This window comes from Triturus cristatus, chromosome 7 (assembly GCF_964204655.1).
Source record: "Triturus cristatus chromosome 7, aTriCri1.1, whole genome shotgun sequence".
Taxonomy (NCBI): Eukaryota; Metazoa; Chordata; class Amphibia; order Caudata; family Salamandridae; genus Triturus; species Triturus cristatus.
The window spans coordinates 1,616,960,387-1,616,983,362 of record NC_140590.1 but is presented as its reverse complement, the minus strand read 5'-3'; the positions used below and the strand labels follow the sequence as shown (position 1 = coordinate 1,616,983,362).

The following is a 22,976-nucleotide window of genomic DNA, read 5'->3' as shown; positions in this document are numbered from 1 at the left end:
TTCAATGTTTGAAGGAGTATAAATTCTGTTCAGGTCAGTGCAGACCTACAAATGCCAAACAATTGCCAATTTATTTTTGGAGCCCTTTGGCTTTGGCTGCCACCTTGGCCCAGAGGGTACAGCATTCATGCTAGCTGAAGCTAGCATGAATATTAGATAGATGGTGCGAGAGCGTTATGGCCTTGAAGTCCTTGGTGGCTGATGATCTTCCGAATCCATATTTAAGTGATTTTACTTCCAGCCTGTGTCCAACGTGGGGAAACTTTGAGCGAGCATAATCCTTGCCTCCGGTCCTGACACAGAATGAAAAATTTCCTAGATTTTGCATCTAAAAATTTTGAAATCTATTAGAGGCACAGAGACAGAGGCTTTCTCTCCCAAGAGTTCTTGATAAAAACTGTGTACAGGTTACTTTGAGAGTCATAACCACTCATTGTAATGAAGTTAAATAATTTAGTTTGGCTAAGGTATTGTACTACACTAGGAACTGTATGAATTTCTTTGTATATTGAAAAGGAGGTTTAGAAAATGGTTGTTGTATAAGAATCAGATATCGAGATGGGGCATATGTGCTGTTTTTCTAGGTATCGATAACAAACAAGATTGGCAGATATAAAAAGTTTAACATGGCGTCTGTTTCCCAGCGATAAGAGCTGGTTGGTTTACAGGAGACAGGTTTATTCAAGACTCTCAATCCTGATTAGTGGCAGCGTTGATGTTGTGTTATCATTTTAATTAAAGAATCCTGGAACATGTAGTCCTTCTGTTTGTGTTGATAGTTTTTCATGTCTTCAATCAATCAATCAATCAGTTCATTTGTAGAGCACACTACTTACCCGTGAGGGTCTCAAGGCGCTAGGGGTGGTGGGGGTAGGGGGTGCTACTACTGCTCGAACAGCCAGGTCTTGAGGAGCCTCCTGAAGGCCAGCAGGTCCTGGGTCTGTCGTAGGCAGATGGGGAGGGTTTTCCAGGTTTTTGCAGTGAGGTAGGAGAACGATCTGCCGCCGGCGGTCGCTCGACCAATGCGGGGGACGGTGGCGAGGGCGAGGGCGAGGTCAGCGGAGTGAAGCTGGCGGTTCGGGGTGTAGAAGGTGAGTCGTTGGTTAAGGTACGCTGGTCTGGTGTTGTGGAGTGCTTTGTGAGCGTGGGTGAGGAGCTTGAAGGTGATCCTCTTGTTGATGGGGAGCCAGTGCAGGTCTTTCAGGTGGGCTGTGATGTGGCTGTGGCGGGGGATGTCGAGGATGAGGCGTGCAGAGGCGTTCTGTATCCGTTGTAGTCATTTCTGGAGTTTGGCTGAGGTTCCTGCGTAGAGAGTGTTGCCGTAGTCCAGTCTGCTGCTGACGAGGGCCTGGGTGACCGTCCTGCTGGTTCCGGTGGGGATCCATCTGTAGATCTTGCGGAGCATGCGGAGGGCGTTGAAGCAGGAGGAGGAGACGGTGTTTACTTGCTGGGTCATAGACAACGCAGAGTCCAGGATGACCCCCAGGTTGATTGCGTGGTCAGTGGGCGTCGGTGCAGCTCCTAGCGGGGCCGGCCACCATGAGTCGTCCCAGGCGGAGGGGGTGGATCAGATGATGAGGACCTCGTCTTGTCCGAGTTCAGTTTCAGGCGGCTGTTTATCATCCATTCCGCGATGGCCTTCACTCCTTCGTGGAGGTTGGATTTGGCGGTAGTGGGGGCCTTGGTGAGGGAGAGGATCAGCTGGGTGTCGTCGGCATATGAGATGATGTTGAGGTCGTGTGATCGGACGATATTGGTGAGCGGTGCCATGTAGACGTTGAAGAGTGTCGGGCTGAGGGACGATCCTTGGGGTACGCCACATATTATCTTGGTGTCTTTAGAGCGGAATGGGGGGAGGCGGACACTCTGGGTTCTGCCGGTGAGGAAGGAGGTGGTCCAGTCCAAGGCTTTGTCGTGGATCCCTGCGTTGTGGAGGCGTGTGCGGAGGGTGTGGTGGCAGACGGTGTCGAAGGCGGCCGAAAGGTTCAGGAGGATGAGGGCCGCGGTTTCTCCATTGTCCAGCATGGCCCTGATGTCGTCGGTGGTGACGATAAACAGGCTGTTGAATATGCAAGTAATGGAAAAGAAGGCATACACCTTGCCTGCGTGTCCTGATTAGAATTTAATACTTTCAGATGTGAAAGCTAGGAAACTTTACATCCCGTTGAAGTCCGTGGACTACTGAGGGATGCTACCAGCTGTTTTTGTTTTCAGTATGTGGTAAAAGGAAGCAGAGCCTCGAAAGGTGAATTTACCTGGGATTAACTTCCCTTTCCATAAACTGAAAACATCGCTCTACCCTATAGCAGGGCCTTACAGACTGATGTCAGCAGGTACATCCAGGTTTGTCAAATGGGCCACCAGTCTGCCTGTGGCAGGGGCTGCCACCAAGCTGCTTGCCTTCCTTACACCAAATATCTAGACTTATTTTTCCGTTGCAAAACATTGTAATCAGTTGCATCAGTCCCACTGTCTAAACAGAATCAAACCAAGGTTACAACACCCAGAATGCACTGGGTTGCCAAAAGAAAGGCCAGGACTGTAAACATGGCGTCCCCCACATGTGGCATAGGCGGCATTGCTTGCGTTTTGTCCCAGGCAGAACAGCTTGCAACAAGGCTGCCTTGCTAGGAAAGCCGTGCCACCTGTGCTTGAAGACAGGTCATTCAATTTCAGGTCAAGACACTGCATTATCATTTTACTGATATTTACATATGTCTTTCCATCAAAGTCGTCCAGCTTAAACCAATCCTCTTCAACCTGTCAGGTTCAGTAGAAATACAGTTGCTTTGCTGTCTGCTTCCTTTACTGTGCTTACACCTGCCCATATATATCAATCAATCAATCAATCGGGATTTGTAGAGCACAGCTAATCACCCGTGAGGTTATCCAGGTGCTGGGATCCTGCTGCATCCTGCATCTTATTATTCATACTGGCACATCCATGGGCTCCCAGAAGGAGCTCGACTCCACATGTAGCGCTATGTGAAAGACATATATTGAATAATTAATAAACAGTCATACTGTATAGTCTTTTAAGTCTTGTGGGTTTGCGTTGTTGGGGAGGGGGAGAGAAGTATCATGGAACAGAGGCAGAAAAGGCCAGTACATCTCACACAATTTGGAAAAATTCACACACGTTGCTTTTTATTTTGTGAAATTAAATTGCTCAGCATTTTCACTGCAGGTTAAGCCGTATTGCAGCAAGGGAAAATGAGCAAATATTCCCATTGGATGTCTGCCCACATGCCACCTGGGCACCGCTGACCTTCTGTAACAAGGAGTTGAGACGCACTGACCTACACGGGAAGCTGGCAGATATCAAGGCAAGCCAGTGCCCAGATAAGGCCAGTAGGATTGTACTACGGAATATCGACCCCCAGAAGATCGTGATACAAGAATATTATGGAGACAGGCAGGCCCATGCAGGTAAGAGCGGTGGGGCGGGAGCAGTCGACAGATGACGACGAGGGAAACACATAAAAAACAGTAACCCACTTAGCTTGCGCTCGCCGCACCGCCGGCTCGGCGATGTGGCGAGCGCAAGGTAAGTGGTTTTCATTCTTTTAAATGTAAGTTTCCCTCGCCATCATCTGTCGACTCCCTCCCACCCCGCCTCACCGCTCTTACCTGCACGGGCCGTGCCTGCAAGGAGACAATACCGAGAGTCCAAATATTGAAAGCTAAGTGAATACAGGGAACTATAGATTTACTTTTCCTAACTCCACATCTACATACCTTGAAGATATATGCCCAGCGTTTGTACATATGTGTGAGTTAGATACAGAAAATGTAGACTTCCTTACCTGTCGATATCTTTTTTCCGGTTTGTTGTCCTCGATATTTTGTCCTGTCGATAACTGGGGTCCATATTCGGGATGCACCCCTGCCAAGCAGGGCTGGGGCAGAGTCTGTAACGTGTCACTCTCCGCTGAAATTCCGGTTGAGCTGAAGAAGAGTATTCACAAATCACACAATCTGACAAGAGGCCATGACCACTGGAATCACAACGACAGGGGTAGACTAAATGATGCAGCAGAGAAGACTAAATTAGACTTTTAGATAAAAAACAAATTATGAGGCATACTGCAGCACATATTGCAATAGTATGTTGTCTTTTTTGCATACCCTGACTGTCTGGGCAAAGGTTCCACCTAATTAGGACCAGTTTATCACCCAAATACAGCAATAAAGCTAAGGACAAGCTCACGTGCAATCACCTGAATGAAAGGGGCTGTGGAGAAGGGAAACTTACTCATTGAGACTGGTGGCAGCGGGTGTGGCTACCAGAAAAGGCCATTCAAGGGAAAAGTGTTAGCCTAGGGAGGCACCAAGGAAATAGGCAGAGGGAAGATCTTAACATTTTAACAATGGGAAGTTTCAGACAGGAGCGAGTGACACAAAGAGAGGCCAATCCAGTAAATCCTTTCAAGAGCCACACTGCATATAGTTTAACCGAGGCCAGATGGGTTGTCATTGGGCTTCTTGTACCCCAGGGGGAACATGGCAACATCCTAAACCTAAGACAGGCAATGATCATCTAACCCTCCCACCGCACCCCATGGCAACCAATAATGCAACAGCCCAACAGGAAAGACAACTGCAAATTCTCTGATTAGGATCCCCTAATGAACGAAAATGGAAGAGTCTTAAAAAAAAGGCCAGTCCAATCTCATAGCAGCACCTCTCTCGAGTTTACACCAGTCTGTCGTTGAGCAAAAAATATACTTTATGGATCCAAATTCCCAAAGCGACATGCCTTTCGTTGAAATTTTCTGCATCTACAGAGCACTGCCTCAGTGACGCACACTCCTGTTCTCGCCGCAGTCCAATGCAATGTGCTCAGGGCATATTTTCATAGCAGAACTGATTCCATCCAAACCCCCACCATGGTGTTTCCCGTGCTGGAGGCATCGCTGCTTTCCTTCATCCCAATCAAATCCTTGCACACCACAAACATTCTCACTTTCTTTCACCTCTCCAGCTTTTGTATAGTACAGAAAGGTGCCACTAGGCCTGTCCACTTTGGAGGCCCGTCAGTGCCTTCTCACAAATGGGATAGTTGCCCAGAATGTCAACTGTACAGAAAACAAATGCAGACCAAGAGGTTTTGTCCAGCTCTGGCTTCATCTCAGGCTTCCATGAACAGATTGGGCGCTTCGATCAGTAATAATCAGCTTAAGATAATTAACTTGCTACGTTTTTTCTAGTCGGGCTCTTCCTAGACGCGGTTCTGCATTCTTGGACGTTATGAAAGAGCTCCTCTGAAGCTCGACGTGTGCCAAGCCAGTGCACTTCCAGGTGGACCTCCCTGCTGCATTTGACACAATTATCCAAAAAGTGGACCATAACCACCGGGTAACGGTGTCTGGAAATGGGGGGACTCCTCTATCCTGGCTTCTTTCCTTATTGTAGTCAGCCAAACAAGCTGACTGTGGGCCTCTACTCCAACACCACCATCAATCGTAGAGTCCCTAAAAGTTGACCCTACGCATATCTTGTCAACAAATATTTGGCCCCACTGATCACCGTACTCGAAGCCCCCAGCATGGGCTGCCTCAGGACCCAGATCTAAGTTCAGCTGGATGAGGGATCAAGAAATCAACATGAAACAACAAACTGTATGAGAAACATCCAGGAGAGAATACAACAATATTAACTTTATCTTAGAGTCCAGGGAAGACATGCCTTGGCAGTTCGGGCTGGACTGTTCCCATGAGGCACAGGGTCAGACTGATTTGCATATGGCCATGTCTGAACTGGGGTGGCACAGTGAGCTAAAGAATGATGATGGATGAAACCCAGATCAGTTGACTGGGGGTGAGTGCTTGCAATGTTCAACACTCCGTCCATCATCCCCTTTGGTTTTGCTTAGCATCCAAAAGAAAGGCACCTTCATTATGGGCCTTGTCGACTAATAACCACTCCTATTCTAGTGTTTTTACTCGCTCAGACTCTCTCGAAGCATGCACAATAAGTCAATACACTGAGTATGCAGTTTCACCCTTGACATAAATACAACCACGTAGAGCGCCTACTACTAGGTGCATCTACTCTGAGGATTCCTCCCTGTTTGCAACCCCCCCTGCCCCCTCCACCACTGTCAGACTACTGCAATACCTCCCAAATAAGGCTGTCAAGAAATGAACTCTTCAAACTCAGAAGAATCCATAAATACTCTGCCCAGCTCCTATTCTGTTTCAGCGACTGTAACACCATTTCAGAGTCGCTGAAGGACTTACACTAGTTCTCAGTTTAAATCCCAGTTCAGGACCTGGTGCCTAAATCTCAAGTCAAAACATGGTAGCTTCTCTGGTTACCTATGTAAGGTATTGAAGCTCAACTGACACACATGTGCTTCCCGTTGGTCGCATCTAATCTATCAATCAACCAAAGGTCAAAACATGGAAGCTTTTCTGGTTACCTATGTAAGGTCTTGAAGTTCTTCCAACAAGTGCTTCCGGTCGGTCACATCCAATCAATCAAGCAATATGTTTGTAGAGCGCTTCTTGGCAGCCGTGAGGGTATCCAGGCGCTAGCCAACATTCTGGCCATTTGCCAACCCTATCCATCAAGCGTAGCGGGAAATCTGTACTTGTCCAAGGGTTCACCTTTTCGTAAGTGCTCCCAGCACTTCTCATAAAGTAAAATATACATCTAAAGATGTTGTGGATACTTGTAGACCCTCCTATTATGCACAGCATATGCCACAAAGTGATTCCACACTACGGTGCACCATTCCTCCACTCCAGCCTACCTTTTTTGCCCCTCCCTGCCAAGACTGGTGATCTGCTTAAACATTTCTATACCCTTGTGTCAGCGAGGCCAGTGATGACTCTTTTTGGGAACCCCAGAATAAAGGGTTTACCATCTCCTCATCTTAACTAGGCAATGGTGACATCAGTTGACATGGACACAGCTATGCCCTGCTGCATGAATCCTGGGTAATATACCTGCCACGTCCAGAGTGCTCTGAAGTGACTTACTTTGTTAACGGCTGATATATAAATCAAATGACTCTTGGAATTGCCCCCAAATGTGCCTTGCAGAGCCAAGTGCACACTGACCTGGTATTACCCTCGACCAGAACATCTACCCCCTTATGATCATAGGACTTACGAGTTGAAGACCTGCATGAAGCCTGGGTGGAAATTCCCAGTTTATGAGAAAAACCTAACTTGAAAGCTTGATGGAGGGGTTTACTTTCTGTGCCATCAAGGTGCTGTGGTGGTTACTTGAGCTTGCGCTTGGTACCGGCATGGTGTGAAGGGTTATGCATCGCGCGGCAAGCGCGCAATGCATCGTTCACATGGTGCGGTCCTCGCGCATCCGACTGTGTTTCCTTTTGTATGTGTTCAAATATGAGTTCTGTGAGACTCGAATGATACGAGTCAGTTACTGTTAGGATTTCCACTGTAAGGGATACTCCGTGTCATGGGTGGAGTACGATAATAAACTTCTGCTCATAATTTACCTTTGTTCGTTTGGATTACTTCCCACTTCATTTGGCGACGATCGGGAGACTCCACCAATACCCACGCTTCTCGAGGTTCAAGCCGGATTCACGTACATCAGGGTTTGTCCCGGAAGAGGTACGTGTTTAATTTGATTGACACGGAGTCCCATTGGCTCGTACGCTTTATACAAGCGTACAGTGAGACACCTCCCGATTGGCTGTTTGGAGGTCTGGCATACGGCGTTTGATTCCGTGCTTTAAAAAAAAAAAAAGAAAAAAAAACTAGATACATTGTTGCAGCTTTCCTCTGATGTTGAGGCTTCGCGCAAGCTTGAATGTGACAAATCCGTTGAGTTTAACCAGCGCGTCGATCTGATTATCAGCGACGCGCACGCTTTAAAGAGTTCAATTGGGTTTGGCTGGCTCATTCTTCATTTAAAACCTGATGCATTATGGCAGCAGTTATTTAATGCTTGTCAAGACACGTTTAAAAGTAGATATTCTGTTGGGTTGGATCAGCGCGTCGATATGCTTTTCAGCGACGCGCACGCTTGAGAGAGTACCCTAATCACAATTGCCTGCTCGTCTGTTGTTATTCAGCGATGCGCACGCTAGCACATATTGGAATTAATTAAATCAGATCTTCTGTCAGCGCCTCGTTTGTTTTCCAGCGATGCGCACGCCTATTTTCAATTGGATCATTTAAATTCCTCTGACGTGAACTTATTGTAATTTTAGTTTAATCATATACTGTTCTATTTAACATGTTATCATTTTAATAATTATAAGTTATTATTTAAGCATTTTCCACGATGGTGGTTGAAATACTGTGGTGATTTATGTACGTTGACATAGAGCGTGATATTTAGGCATTGTATTCATTTTGCATAGTGCATTGATAAGGTATTAACATTTTTATTTTTTTCAACATGTCTAATGTTCAACAAATCACCCAAATTACTCAACCACCTCCATTTCTCAGCAAACCCGGTACCCCTGAGATTATTTGGTCCGAATGGTTCAGACTGTTCCAAAACAATTTGGTGGCTATTGATGCTGTCGGTTATTCTCCTGACAGAAAATTTGCTATTCTCTTTGGGTGTTTGGGTCAAGCCGCTCAAAGAATTTTTGACAGTAATGTGCCTATTCCACCACCAGCATCTCATGCAGGAGATGGTCAATGGAATGTGTACTTAGAAGCAGTAGCCAGGTTAAAAAAACAATTTTCAGACAAACCTAATATAATGCTAGAACGGCATAATTTTTACAGTAGGAAACAAAAAGAAGAGGAAAAAGTAGAGGAATACATATCTGCACTCAGAGTCTTGTCTATTACATGTGATTTGGGGCCGTTGTCAGACAATTATATCAGAGACCAATTCGTTTTCAACTGTGCTTCTCGGAAAATTAAACAAAGAATACTAGGGTGCAAGAATCCAACTCTGACTGAAGTAATTGATCTGGCTCTAAGCATTGAACGTTCGACAATTTCCAGCAAAGTAATAGATGTTGCTAAGAGCGGAGTCAATATGGTCTCGACCCCTGAGACAGACAAGGACAACACATTATGCGCAGTGAATGTTAGGAACAGACCACAAAAAAACTTTCAAAGGAGACAACCGATGTTTTTTTTATAGGTGTGGATCGAAAAACCACATCGGCAATGCTCCTAATTGTCCAGCCATTAACAAACGATGCGTTATATGTAAGAAAATTGGTAATTTTCAAGGGGTGTGTAGGAATGTTAGAAAGCCATTCAATGTAAGCTATGTTGATTCTGACGTTGACAAGTGTACCAATTCTTTGAACAACATTGTGGTAACTTTAGATTGTGATGATCATACGAATTACATAAAGGGTCCTCTATGCTCTGCCATAATTGATAACTTTTCTTTACAGGTAATGGCTGATTCTGCTTCCCCCGATTACAATATTGAGGGATTCAACTTTCTACGAGTTATGGAACGGGAAAAATGATCTGTGGATATCTGATGTTAACCCAAAAGCATTTGGGGAAAAAGATATCAATATGCTGGGTTATTTCCCAGGTATAGTACAATGTCTAGGTAGGCAAACTATGACTAAGATATATGTTGCTGAGAAAGGAAAAAATATTATTGGTTGGAAGGATCTTGCTCGTATGGGCTTGTATTTGGTGCCAGGGGATGAAGAACCAATTAAAGTAGGTGATCTACCCGTCTGTAACGTTGATTGTGACAACATCAATTATGCATCTAGCTTTATGAATGAGATCATCGCTGAGTTTAAATCAGTTTTTAGCAGTTCAGTGGGGTCAGTGAAAGGTTTTGAACACCGTATCAGGTTGATACCTGGAGCTCAGCCGGTTTGTCAGAAAGTGCGGTCTGTTCCGTTAAGCGTGAGGAAGGAATTAAAGGAATCGTTACAGTCTTTATGCGACCATGGTATTATTGAATCAACCGATTCCTCGCAATGGGTCGCACCCATTGTGGCCGCACGAAAAACAAATGGCGAGGTTAGGCTCTTTGCGGACTTGCGCGCACTTAATAAAAATATTATAATGGACTGTCATCCATTGCCTAAGATCCACGAACTACTTGCAAACCTTGGTGGTGCAGAATGGTTTTCCCTGATAGATTTGAGATCGGCTTATCACCAGGTTCCTTTAACTAAAGAGTCTCAAGAATTGACTACTTTCATTACACCGTTCGGTGCTTTTAAATTTTTACGTCTTCCTTTTGGCTTGGCGTCGGCAAGGAGCGTTTTCCAGAAACTGATGGATACGCTATTTAGTGGAATCAACGGGGTACAAGCGTACCTAGACGATATTTTGATTTTTGCAAAATCATTTGAAGAACACAAGGTTATATTGAAAAGAGTTTTATCAATTCTTTCATCTAGAAACATGACTGTCCGTTCGGATAAATGTAAATTAGCGGTGCAAGAGCTTGAATATTTGGGACATACGGTTTCAAAGAATGGAATCAAACCCAAATTTTCAGTAATCAGAGCCATTACAGATGCAAAGCACCCATCTGATAAAAACTCTTTGCAGTCATTTTTGGGACTGGCTGAGTATTATGCCAGGTTTGTACCCGCATATGCACAGATGGTACAACCTTTAAGGTTACTCTTAAGGAAGGGCTCTAGCTTTAATTGGTCACTGGAACTAGATAAGGTTTTCAATGACGTAAAGAAAATGATTACTTCTGCACAAACCTTACACGTGTTTAGAGATGATTGCATGTCAATAATAACAGTGGACGCGAGCCTCTCTGGTTTAGGCGCAGTGCTCACACGAAGAGTTAACGGCCAGGAACAAACAGTGGCCTTTGCGTCCAGATCACTCAAATCGTTTGAACAGCAATATAGTACTATAGAAGGAGAGGCTTTAGCATGTGTGTGGGCCTTACAAAAATTTAAGATGTACATATGGGGGCGAAAATTCGAACTCGTCACTGATCACAAACCACTTATTTATATATTTGAGAAAGTCAATTCATCTTCAATGTCCGCATGGTTAATGCGGTTAGTTTCCAAATTGCAAGAATATAATTTTGCGGTGAAATATATTCAGGGAGGGAAGAATTCCCGTGCTGATTGTCTGTCCAGATTATCGATGATCAAGGATGACGAGAACGAGTCTGTACCTGATGACATCGAATGTGTCACAGTTGTAGACGCGGTTTCCGAATTTTGTTCAGTTTTATCGGAAGATGATTGGAATGCTGCAGGCCGGGAGGATGGAGTACTTCAAAAAGTAATGGAGTATTCTACTAGAAATTGGCCTGACTCTAGATGTCTCAATGGTGACCTTAGAATTTTCGCCCAAATAGCTGAGGAACTTTCGGTGGAGAATGGGATTGTTCGTAGAGGGGACACATTTGTTCCCCCGACAAGTTTGCGACCGTTAATTATAAACAAGGCTCATCAGGGGCATCTTGGGGTTACCAAGACTATTATGAGGATCAAACAACACTATTGGTGGCCTTCTCTGGACAGTCAAGTAAGGAAATCGATGAATGATTGTCCTGAGTGTCTTTTGTCTGATAAGCACTGGCAAACGCTTAAGGTTCCACTTCATCCTACAGAATTTCCCCACTCGTCTTGGGAAAAAGTAGAGATTGATTTTTCGGGGCCTTATTCTATTTTGGATCAGGATGACAAGTACATTGTTCTTCTAATCGATTACCATTCAAAATGGATGTATTGTGATTTCGTAAACTCACCTGACACTGATACAACAATTTCATTTTTAAATAGGATTTTTCTAGTGGAAGGCTCTCCTAAAGTAATAGTTACCGATAATGGTACTCATTTCGTGTCTGAAAAATGTGCTCATTTTTAAAGAACCTAGACATTAAGCAATTAAAGGTAGCGTTGTATTCTCCTTCATCGAATGGGTTAGTTGAGAGAGGTAACAAAATAATCAAAGAGGGGATTCAGACTGCTTTGTCAGCAAAGATTAATGTGAAGGAGTTCATCAGACAGAAAGTTTGGAGCTATAATACCTCCCCTCATTGCACCACAGGGGTTTCCCCCTTTAGTTTAAGAGGCAGGGAGGTACATTCCACGTTATTCCCAACTTGGCTCCAAAATATTGCTGGGGAGAAAAAGGTTAACTTGGATGAAATTCATAAAAGGGTGAATATGAGACAAGAGCAGATGAAGACTAACTTTGATAAAAAGAGTGGGTCTTATGAGGATGTTCTAGTTGGAGACTGGGTTCTTATTAAGAAACCAAAGTGTGTGAGGAAGGGTGAATCTATCTATTATGACCCAGTTCAAGTTATGAAAGTTAGTAGAGGGGCTGCGTTTATTGATAGAAAAGGCTGGTGGAATAAAAGACATTTGGTAAAGGTGTCCACACGCCAAGTTGGGATTATGCAGGACAGGCGTGGAAGAGATGAGGAGGATCTTCATTGGAGTCACTGGTTGGAACCTCCTGGTAGGGTTGTTAACTACTCTCCATCGTCTGCACCCTGTGCTCCCATTACTGGTATCCAGAATCCTTCTAGGGTTTATCCGCGCTCTTCTCGAGGGCGTACAATTAGAGCACCAGCGAGATTTAATTCATTTGTTAGATACTAAAAAAAAAAAAAAAAAAAAAAATGTGTATTTTCATGTTTTTCTTCTGTTCATTTTTATAAGGGGGAAGGTGATGTGGTGGTTACTTGAGCTTGCGCTCGGTACCGGCATGGTGTGAAGGGTTATGCATCGCGCGGCAAGCACGCGATGCATCGTTCACATGGTGCGGTCCTCGCGCATCCGACTGTGTTTCCTTTTGTATATGTTCGAATATAAGTTCTGTGAGACTCGAATGATACAAGTCAGTTACTGTTAGGATCTCCACTGTAAAGGGATACTCCGTGTCATGGGTGGAGTACGATAATAAACTTCTGCTCATAATTTACCTTTGTTCGTTTGGATTACTTCCCACTTCAGGTGCCCATCCCTGGCACTTTGGAGGCCTTCCATCAAATATTGTGGTCATTCCTCCCATTAGGTAGGCATACTTAGCATTATAGGGACCATGTTCGGCATGTGGTGGCTATTTCTAGCATCAGGTGCTCTTCCACTGGATCTGGAAGATTTCCTAGCATATGGTGGCTAACCATGACGTATGGTGGAAATGTATGAGTCCGTAAGGTGCACCCGCCTGGCATTTGAGGATGAACGTGGAAATGTTAAGCAGTATCTGTTAATGTGTGTCAAACTAACCAATTAGACTGCTACAATAAATGTGTATTTATACTTGAAATTAAAGCTTATATTTGATGGTAACATGACAGCATTTTCCAGAAAATCACAGGCTATTGTTTTGTGACTATGGGCCGGATTACACTGGTGGACAGACTTCAGTCCGTCTGCCATCGTTTCCTATTTGGGACCGCCCACCTACAAGGCGCCAGTCCCACAGTAGGAATTACGATGCGACCTCCAACGAGGCAGTCACATTGTGTAGTTTTCGTACTGCGGCATGTGCTGCTGGCTGCAGCACACGCCGCAAGACAAACAAGCATTGGCATAGCCAATAGGTCTCGCCTTTGGGACCTTATAAGTGTTTAGCCATGCAACAGTTGCATAACTAAATACTTATAAGGTCCCAAAAGCGAGACCTATTGACTATGCAAAGCGGCCGTGCGGCCACGAAAGTGGAAGTGATCACGATCACACATCAAAGCGGCCGCGAAAGTGAAAGTAATCGTGGTAAAGCGTGGCACGCGCGCGCGCGCGCCCGCGCACATGCACTGTAGCTCTAGGCTGGCCTGGTAGCACTTTTTGGAGCCCTCTCAATAAGTCTCGCCAGACCAGCGCATGCGCTGGGTCAGGCGAGACCTAAAAAAAGGGGTCACCACACATATCCCTGCACTACGCGGCAGGCCCCATGGTGCAGGGACATGTAGGTGCTCACAGCCTAGGGACAGGGGGCAAGAGGGGCCCAATGTCCCTTTCCGACAGCTTTTCCATGAAGGGTGAACCGCCATGGAAAGACTGGCGGGGAAGGCACATCGTAATCCCTAAGGCGGTGCCTGCTGGGCACCACCACCAATGCAGAGATTGCGAGGCTCTCCACGGTCTCACACTGCCCACCATCCTAATGTGGCAGGTGGTCAAGGTGATCCCGATGGCTGTGAGGCCGCCACCAACAGCCTGTCGGTGACTATCTTGCCGCCATCGTAATGACCCCCAAAATAAGGTGTATTTGCCAAAATTAATAAGCTGAGTTAGATGGACAAATTTAAAAAAATGGGGATAATTAGTTTATTTCCTAATTTTGCAAAATGAGTCATTTAGGTAGTGCGTACTGTTTCAGTTCTTGGCATCTGATGTAAGCACTCACTATCCACGTTACCTTCTCTTTCAGCTATGAGGACTGTGAGGCGACCGCCCAGTGGCTTCTTGGGCGCATCAAGCAGCAGCCGGAAATCGCCATCATATGCGGCTCAGGGCTCGGCATGCTGGCAGAAACCTTGGAGGGGAAGCAAAACTTCGAATACGGAGAGATCCCCCACTTCCCCACCAGTACAGGTGACCCATCACAGACACTGCATGTAGGGGCAGACCGGCTAGTGGGACAGAAGGGATTGTTCGACAGGCTGGTTGTTCTGAAAGGCTTGCAGGAGGCCACATTTAAGGCATCTAGGTCATTTTCCGAAAACAATCTTTAATCGTGGGCTGTTTTATTTGCCCTTTTCCTCAATTTATTGACACGAAAGTCTGCATGAACACGGCCATGAGAACCTCCTCATTCTTCTTTGTCTGAGCTACGCAGTTACTACTTTTGCAAACATGTGAGTTATACAGTGCTTAATTTGTAAAAAACGTAAGTGCTAGTGCCTTATCAGAAGTCCACTTCCACTTGCAGCACCCATTGTTACTGTCAGCACTGCCAATTACAGTTTCAACACAACTACTAAGCCTCAAACTCCTACAAGTGAGACAATTCTGACTATTCCAGACCCCCAAAACTATAAGAATTGCTTTTGGCCCCACGTATTAGTCGTTTTTAATGTATATTGAATTAATATAACAACTGTTGTTGTATTTGTCTCTAACTTAGACAAACAGTGCCACCAAGTGGCAGTCTGTCATAAGTTCAGGTGTTGATAATTAAGTGCCGGTCATGAGCACTGGAAACAACCGGCTTAAATTAAGCACTGGACTAGAATATGTCTCTATTCAAAGTCCGCATTTCACTGACACAGGCTTATGAGTCTGCTGAGGGATGAGACCGTTTCAAGCAGTAGAAACATTTCTTTGAACATAGGCATGTTAGAAAAGGAGATGTTGTGGAATATTTTTCTTGTTTGGACAGTGTGAGCCCAACACCCCACCCTTTCCCGCACGGGCAGGGCCATCTACTGCCAATGCCTTAGAGTCTTGCTTGCTGTGAAAGCCCATAAGAGCTTGGCTACAAACACATTAGGAATCTGTTCCTTCCTTTGAAGAGAAACATTTGTTTCCTGTAGAGGTTTTATTTAATTGTGTAGTGGTTGTTTCTACGATAGAAGACCACTTCACTTTTTAATTTTACCCAGAAGTCTTGACGGGGCTTAATTTGCTTAAAAGCAAATCCCACAGCACTTTAAGTTTAATTGTTGGGTAAAAAGGTTGTACTGCGAAAAGTGGAAATATTTTAGCATTGGATAGCGATTCATTATCCAGCGGCATAACTGGATTTCCCTTTAAAATAAAAAGTACAGCCACTTTTAATTTGGTCAGACCTAACATTTGAAGATTTATGTATACCGGTCCAGGAATGATTGGCGACGTCCCAGACCTGTCCACGTGTAATCTCTTGGAAACACTTAGCACCCCAGTTAAACCACTCAGCCCCTTCAACCTGACCTCCATGGCTATTGAGGTCTCTTTCAACTATGAAAAGCTTGCTTTCTTCCATGGGACATCTCCTTCAGGGATATATGGCTTGAAGGGGGCCCTTTGAATCTTGAAGAAGCTGCTAAACTATATGGTATTTGGAGGTCTACAGGAACTAATTGTGTAGTGCTGTAAAGATTGGCGTCTGGGGCACACCTGCACATTTTTTTCCAAACAGAAAAGTCACCGTAGAACTGTTCTGAAGACTCCAAGACATCCAGTAAGTGGAAAAATGACTGTCCTCCAAATTTACAGTTAAAATCAGGGAACCATATTTAGATTGGGCATTGGCTCAAAAGCCAGCCTGGTGACGGTGCTTCAAAGCAGGGCCGCAAAAAAGTGTGTTCTCCTGTTTGGAGCTTCCTATATAAAAGGTCTGTGATTGGACAGGATCTTCCAAACATTTTATTCCACTTCCAGGAGCTTAATTCTGTCTGCAGCCTTCAGGTTTGACCAAGTCAGAGCATTTGCGCCGCAAGCTTTTTGTTGGACCAAAACCTCTTGGATTCTTTGTTGGATCATTTGTGCCACATCTTACTACTTGTAACTGTTATCGGACGCAGCCGCCAGGTTGGTCCCTAGAATGATTTTAAGATCCAGAAAGGATTCTAAATAAGAAGGTGAACATACAGAATGTGGTGAAATTCGAGTGCTCAAAGCGTTACAGAAATTGCAAAATCCTGGTTAACTCTTTAGAATACTCTTAGAAACCATTTCACTATTTTTGTCATATTTTTGGTTTCCATTATTTTTCACGGTATCCATTTTTTGCCATTATTTTAAATTTGGGATATTGTGAATGGTTTGCCATTGATTTTTAAGATTGCATGCGTACCATTATTTTGCAGCTTCGACATTTGTTACTGCTTTCGATTTCCTCACATGTTCGTGCATAGGCGGTACAGTTGTTAAACAGTCAAAAGTCAGGACTATAGGACTATTTCGAGAACGACCATACTTGGCCCCCAAACCAAGCCACCGTTAAATGGGTTTGGAGCACATTGACCACTTTGTGGTTGATATGGCCCCAATCGATACAAATGTGCTTTTGAGACTGGCTGATCTCTATGTTGCCTTTTAAGGTATTGCAAAGGCTTCTGATTGCCCTGATGGCTGGCTATTATGGGGAAAGATAGATAGAAATTGGGAACCATAATGGTTTCTCCAGTTGGATCAAGTCGCCTAAGGCAATATATTGCCTGGAGAATGATGTGATAAATCGGGGGCAGTACCTGTGAATTCAGATCAAATCAGGTGTTATGTGAATGATGTTCCTTAGATCCCAGCAGAGGTATTTATTTCAGTGCTTTACTTCATGGGACATTATTTCAGATTTATATCTTTTACATTGTAAAACAATTACTTTGGATGCTTTAATTCATTGACCTCCTCACAACCCATAAACCGTACTTATCCCTGTCCTCTAAACCCACCCCATTCCTAACCTCCACCCATGCCTGAACCCTATAAAATCACACACTACACTTTAACAACACTCCTTCTTGACCCCTATACTCCACTCAGCCCTAAATTCTAAAACTCCCTCTTGCCCCTATACGCCATACGTCCCTGTACCCTAGAAACTCCTTTCTATGCTTAAATGCTACCCATCATCTTGCATAAGGAGTTACATTTGTCGTGTTGTTCATCACACAGTTGCCATGAGGTATGTAAAGAGCCTGTCCTGCTATTTGTGAAGCATGTTGTACCTCCTCCTACTGCTATGATCCCACCCAAAACACTTTCTAGACCCTTCCCTCTTCTATCCCTCCACTATCTTTTTCAATCCAACTAACAGACTCACACATCCACCGCTCAAATTAATTTCATTTTTCCCTATGCTAATTCCTGATTATTCCTGTTTGGGTTCTTGAGTAGGGTGCTACCTGCCAAAAAGCACTATATAAATGAAAAACCCTTCACTTTTATATACTTCCACTATCCTCTTTCCATCCAAATAACAAACTCACATGTCCACCACTCAAATTAATTTCATATCTCACTATGCTAATTCACCACTAATACTCTCAGGGTTCCGGAGTAGCGTGCTACTCCCCAAAAATCACTTCAACATCTCATCAGGGGTAGTAAGTGCTATATAAGTACAATTGCAATATATCGAGCGATTTGATAAATCTAGATGTTACAGAGCGACACACAGACTTCATGCACACTTTCATGCAGCATGTCACGATGTTGCAACTGCCATGCACATTGATGTATGTTGCAGTTGCACCTGCTCGTAAAGATTTCCCGCACAATGTCATTCAGCATGTCTTGAAGAGGTTTTGAAACTCAATCATGCGGTTATTCTAGTCCTAGTTTAGGTTGCAGTGCAGTAGTTTGCCCTTCTTCGTACAATTAGGTCATGCAAAGGACATGCATGTGATATAGTGTGAATATTAACTCTCAAAGTAGCCCGAGTTCCCGATTTCTTTTTTTATTCCAGTAATTATCAAAGCTTTCTTTATATTGAGGCACCATTTTTTAGCAACATTCAATTCATTCTGACTATGTCTCTATTGTTCCTTGTGAAGCTGTTTAAGGGAGTCAACATTTCATACTTCTCTGAAGCCTCTTCTCTCCAGTTGGTTTGATGGTGTTGGAGGGCTGAAGCATGTCTGTTGCACAGTTCTTTCCCTTACAAAGCACTGATGCCTCCATCCCTAAAGAGTGACAGGGAGCAGTACTGGTCTGGTCATTATTTATAGTCTTAGATAGGAAAAGGTAGGACTTCCCCATCCTGCTGAATTCAGATGGTTGTCAATGGCTCTTACCCTCACCAGACATGAGTTCCCAGTACAGTAAGCCAAGGTGGCACTCTGGATTGTAACGTCCTTTTTAGGTCTCGCCTGACCCAGCGCATGCGCTGGTCTGGCGAGACTTATTGAGAGGGCTCCAAAAAGTGCTACTAGGCCAGCCTAGAGCTACAGTGCATGTGCGCGCGCGCAGCGCTCAACTGCGATTACTTTCACTTTCGCGGCCGATGGCCGCTTTGATGTTTGATCGCGATCACTTTCACGGCCTCACGGCCGCTTGGCATAGCCAATAGGTCTCGCTTTTGGGACCTTATAAGTATTTAGTTATGCAACTGTTGCATGGCTAAACACTTATAAGGTCCCAAAGGCGAGACCTATTGGCTATGCCAATGCTTGTTTTAGATTACCCACTCAGCTTTACACATATAAACGCAGAACCCTTACCATTCATGGACTGGATGATAATGCAGATGGCCATCAAAATAGCTCTTTTGGTGACCGGGAACCAAAGCAGAGTAGCATACAGTAATCAATGCATTAATTTATGACAGCCATATACGAAAGAAATCATTATTTTGAAAATTTGAATATACAAATTGAATAATTGCTTTGTGTGGTGTGTGTTACATTTACTGTGGATAAGGAGTGTTAATGTATCGATAACAGTATGCTTAAGTTCAAAGATTGTTCTGTTGTATTGTTAGGTCAAGTCTTGATCGCGCTAAGCAATATTATCACATATTATATGGACTCAGGTTCTGAGGGACACAGGGTAACCCCACTAACATTAATGGGAACCAAAGAACGACATTTAAAATAGGTGAGGGGTGCTCCCATATATTTAATTGTTGGAGTTGTCTAAACACAGTGATCTAAATTCTCTGTAGGTATCTCATAATTGTAGGTGCGGCCCTATGGTACAGACCATTTGCCTAATGCATTCGATATGGCAAGGGAGGTGGATGTCTAGATGTTTTGCAGGAATCCTAGATGTGGGAAGCTAAATTGTAGTGCATGCATGGTAAGAAACACATACATTTTTTTTTTTGTGTCGAGTTTTATATAGCGCAAACTAGACCCGAAGGTATCTGAGCGCTTTACATGAGCACCAGTTATGTTACGGACTGACACATTCATTTTTGTTAGGCACGGGGAGATTAAGTGATTTGCCCAAGGATGTTGAGCGTCCCTGCTGAGACTCGAACCCGCTTCCCCAGCTCAGAGGTCAACCGCCCTAGCGTTAGGCCACATTCTATTCCGTACTTAGTCACTTGGTTAAATTAAATGCCCATGGGGAGGGCAGTGTCGATGATGCTTCCTAAATGTCTAACTTCACTTGAAGCTGTTGGGGGAACCCCAAATTCCTGGGGCCACCGGTCAATTGAACATAGTTTTTTCAGCCTCTGCTTGTGTTTTGCACATGTGATGCATTGCGTTTAAAGTGATTTCGTAGCATCTGGTGGTCTGTAGCTCAGAGCCCTCTGAAAGCAGACATAAGCAGGCAGTCTAGGTATGTGGGCACTGCCAGGTTAGCCCCACTCTGGGGAATATTGTCGGCCCTCGCAGGTGGTGGCAGGCACTCCGCTAGCCTGTGAGGACATCACCTCCATTCGCCACCTGACGACCATCTTGCCCACTGGTCCTTCTCTGTAGTACAGAGTCTGAAATTGTAGCTACCTACTAGAGTGGCATCTTGTGTGGCCAAAGTTTCATGAAACGGGCCCCGAATAATTGCAATCTGCCCAAATGCGGAAATGTAAAACAAAAAGATTTTTTTTAAAGTTGTGATGCAGGTATACATGGGGGTTTTTCCCCTCAGCCAAGGAGGAGTCAAGGTTTCATCAGTGTGTCAGCCAAGCCATGAGAATGTGTGCACTACATCAAATCCTAATAACAAAGGCCTCTTTACAATTACAGCATACATGCCAACCCAGGCTTCGCGAATTTATTGGGTGCAGTAATAGTGGGCCTGGGTTTCTTCTCCCCCAAGTACAATCTGGTGCTTTCCTGCCAACAAATACTATGCATCCTGAGTTTGTGCACTTTGGAACCGAGCATACAAGTTATTGACCATTCTGAGGTGCATATCAGGATGGTATGGAAATAGAGCACCCGATAAATACCACACCTGGTGTTATTGGTATTTACTGGATGCTCTAGTACCTCCCGGAATTGCAGGAGACTTGTACACTTAGAAATACTAAGAAGGGTTTTAAAATGGTACACCAAGGATTGAAACCTATCAAATGTGTATTTTCTTTCCTATTTGTACTTTTTCCTGTGAGTGTTACAGAAAAGGATTTTTTTATTTATACGTAAAATGTTTTTTTTAAGGAAAATTTTGCAGCGAATTAGCAGAGGATCCACACTTTCAAAAATAACCCCCCTGCGGTCAGCCAGGACTTGACGTGCAGCATTTATATAAAGGGGGGGGCATGTGGCCACTCTACACAAGCCTCCACGAGGCCCCGGGGACTCCATCACCTGGGGCTGATCATTTTATAAGGGAGAGCACATGGTCCACTCTGCGAGGCTCCAGAAGGCAATGAAGACCCAATCCCGCAGGGCCAAGATTTCACTGAAGGGGAGGGGAGCCGTGCGTCCGCTCTACGCAGGCTAGGAGAGGCCCCTCGGACCCCATCCCCTGGAGCCGACAACTTAATTAAAGGGGAGGAGGGCCGCACAGCTCTTCTCCTCGAGCCATACAATGACCTCGGGGACCCCATCCCCTCGGGCCAGCTCAGTGATGATGTCCCAAGATCCCCAACCCGAGGACATCGTCTGTTACCCTGCTCGTGAGCGTGGACAGGAACAATGTAAAGTTCTTCCTCTGGGAGAGAGCACAAAGCTGCTAATGCCCGGTGGGAGAACAAAGCATTTCCCTACCCACGCTCTTGGCCAGGGAAATGCTTTGAATTGATCAAGGGATCAGCCGTGACTTAACTTCACATTTAAACAAGCATTAGCATAGCCAATAGGTCTCGCTTTTGGGACCTTATAAGTGTTTAGCCATGCAACAGTTGCATAACTAAATACTTATAAGGTCCCAAAAGCGAGACCTATTGGCTATGCCAATGCTTGTTTCTGTTTATTACTTCTCTGTAGTAATGGCGGCGCATGGGTGCCACCATTACTACATAGAAGTAATAATCAGAAAAAAAAAATGGCTCACGGAGATCAAAGCGGCCGCGAAGGTGAAAGTGATCGCCATCAAACATCAAAGCAGCCGTGCGGCCGCGAAAGTGAGGCGTGCGCGCCAGCGCACATGCACTGTAGCTCTAGGCTACAGTGGTAGCACTTTTTTGAGCCCTCACAAAAAGTCTCGTCAGACCAGCGCATGCGCTGGGTCAGGCGAGACCTAAAAACCCTAGAAATTCACTGAAAAAAAACAAAGGTTAAAATAAAGTTATATTTAGGTGAAATGTTCAGTAACATGATTTAAACTGTAAAACCACAGAAATTCACCAGTTACAGTTATCTCTAGTAACTATAACGCATGTCCTAAGGTAACTATAACCCGTGCCCTTGCCATGAACTGCTAATTACCACGCATATTACATCACCAATGAGATCTTCTATGACATCACTGATAATATCACTGCAACAGTTGCAATGAAATTACGGGTGAGAAAGCTGTGCATGGCAGGGGCGAGAGTTTTAGTTACCTTAGAACACAAGTTATAGTTACTTGAGATAACTGTAACAATAACTGGTGAATTCTGTGTTTTTCAGAGTTTAAAACGTAACGTTGTTCCTGAACATTTCACCTAAATATAATGTTACTTTAACCTTTGTTTTTTTTCCTATATATATAACTACCTACTGGCGACCGCCAGTAGGTAGTTATAGATAGGACCTAGTTTCCATAAAAAAAGCATTTTTTGATTTGCCAAAAATGTTGGCGCCGTTTGACGAATCTTTGCGAAAGTTTAAAAACTAATGGCCCACTCACTTTGGCTGCTGTGTTGAAAGGTTCGGGGTGATTCGTCAAGTTGGGGCTGAGAAAAAGGGGGGTCCCAAAACACTTTTTCTCCATGGTAATTTCCATAGGAAACTGTTGATGAAGCTACAGCCTGAAATGCTGAACGGAATTACACCAAATTTGGCAGAAAGCTAGCTCTTTGTCCAGAGTACATTCTTTTTGTTAAAGGGTGTAAATCCATTCAGTAGTTCCTGAGAAATGTAAAGATTTCTCAGATATCCAAATATGGGCACGGAGGATCCGGGAACCCTCCTGATCTCGTGCCTGATCTGACTGGCTGCCAACACTTCAAAGCAGGAAGTGTTGGCAGCCATCTTGTGACTCGGTTGAACCAAGTCAGAAGAAAGAAGGTAAAAAACATTTTTTAATTGAGAAAAGGGGTGAGGGTAGACACACCCTGACCCCCTACGCCTGCTCA

General features: G+C 44.5%; 1 protein-coding gene and 1 long non-coding RNA gene across 3 annotated transcripts in view; one reads left to right on the top strand and one right to left on the bottom strand.

Annotated features, from left to right (window-relative positions):
• The window catches only part of LOC146812525 (purine nucleoside phosphorylase-like), a 71,452-nt gene that overhangs the window by 33,020 nt on the left and 15,456 nt on the right, over nucleotides 1–22,976 (top strand). For both annotated transcript variants that reach the window (XM_085619542.1, XM_085619543.1), the window contains exon 2: nucleotides 14,304–14,467. In XM_085619542.1, coding sequence (XP_085475668.1) covers nucleotides 14,304–14,467 — 164 coding nt within the window. The remainder of the gene's footprint in view (nucleotides 1–14,303; nucleotides 14,468–22,976) is intronic.
• LOC146812526 (uncharacterized) overlaps nucleotides 1–22,976 on the bottom strand; it is a 77,853-nt gene that overhangs the window by 45,760 nt on the left and 9,117 nt on the right. The window contains exon 2 of the long non-coding RNA XR_014966870.1: nucleotides 3,807–3,948. This is a non-coding gene — a long non-coding RNA (uncharacterized LOC146812526). The remainder of the gene's footprint in view (nucleotides 1–3,806; nucleotides 3,949–22,976) is intronic.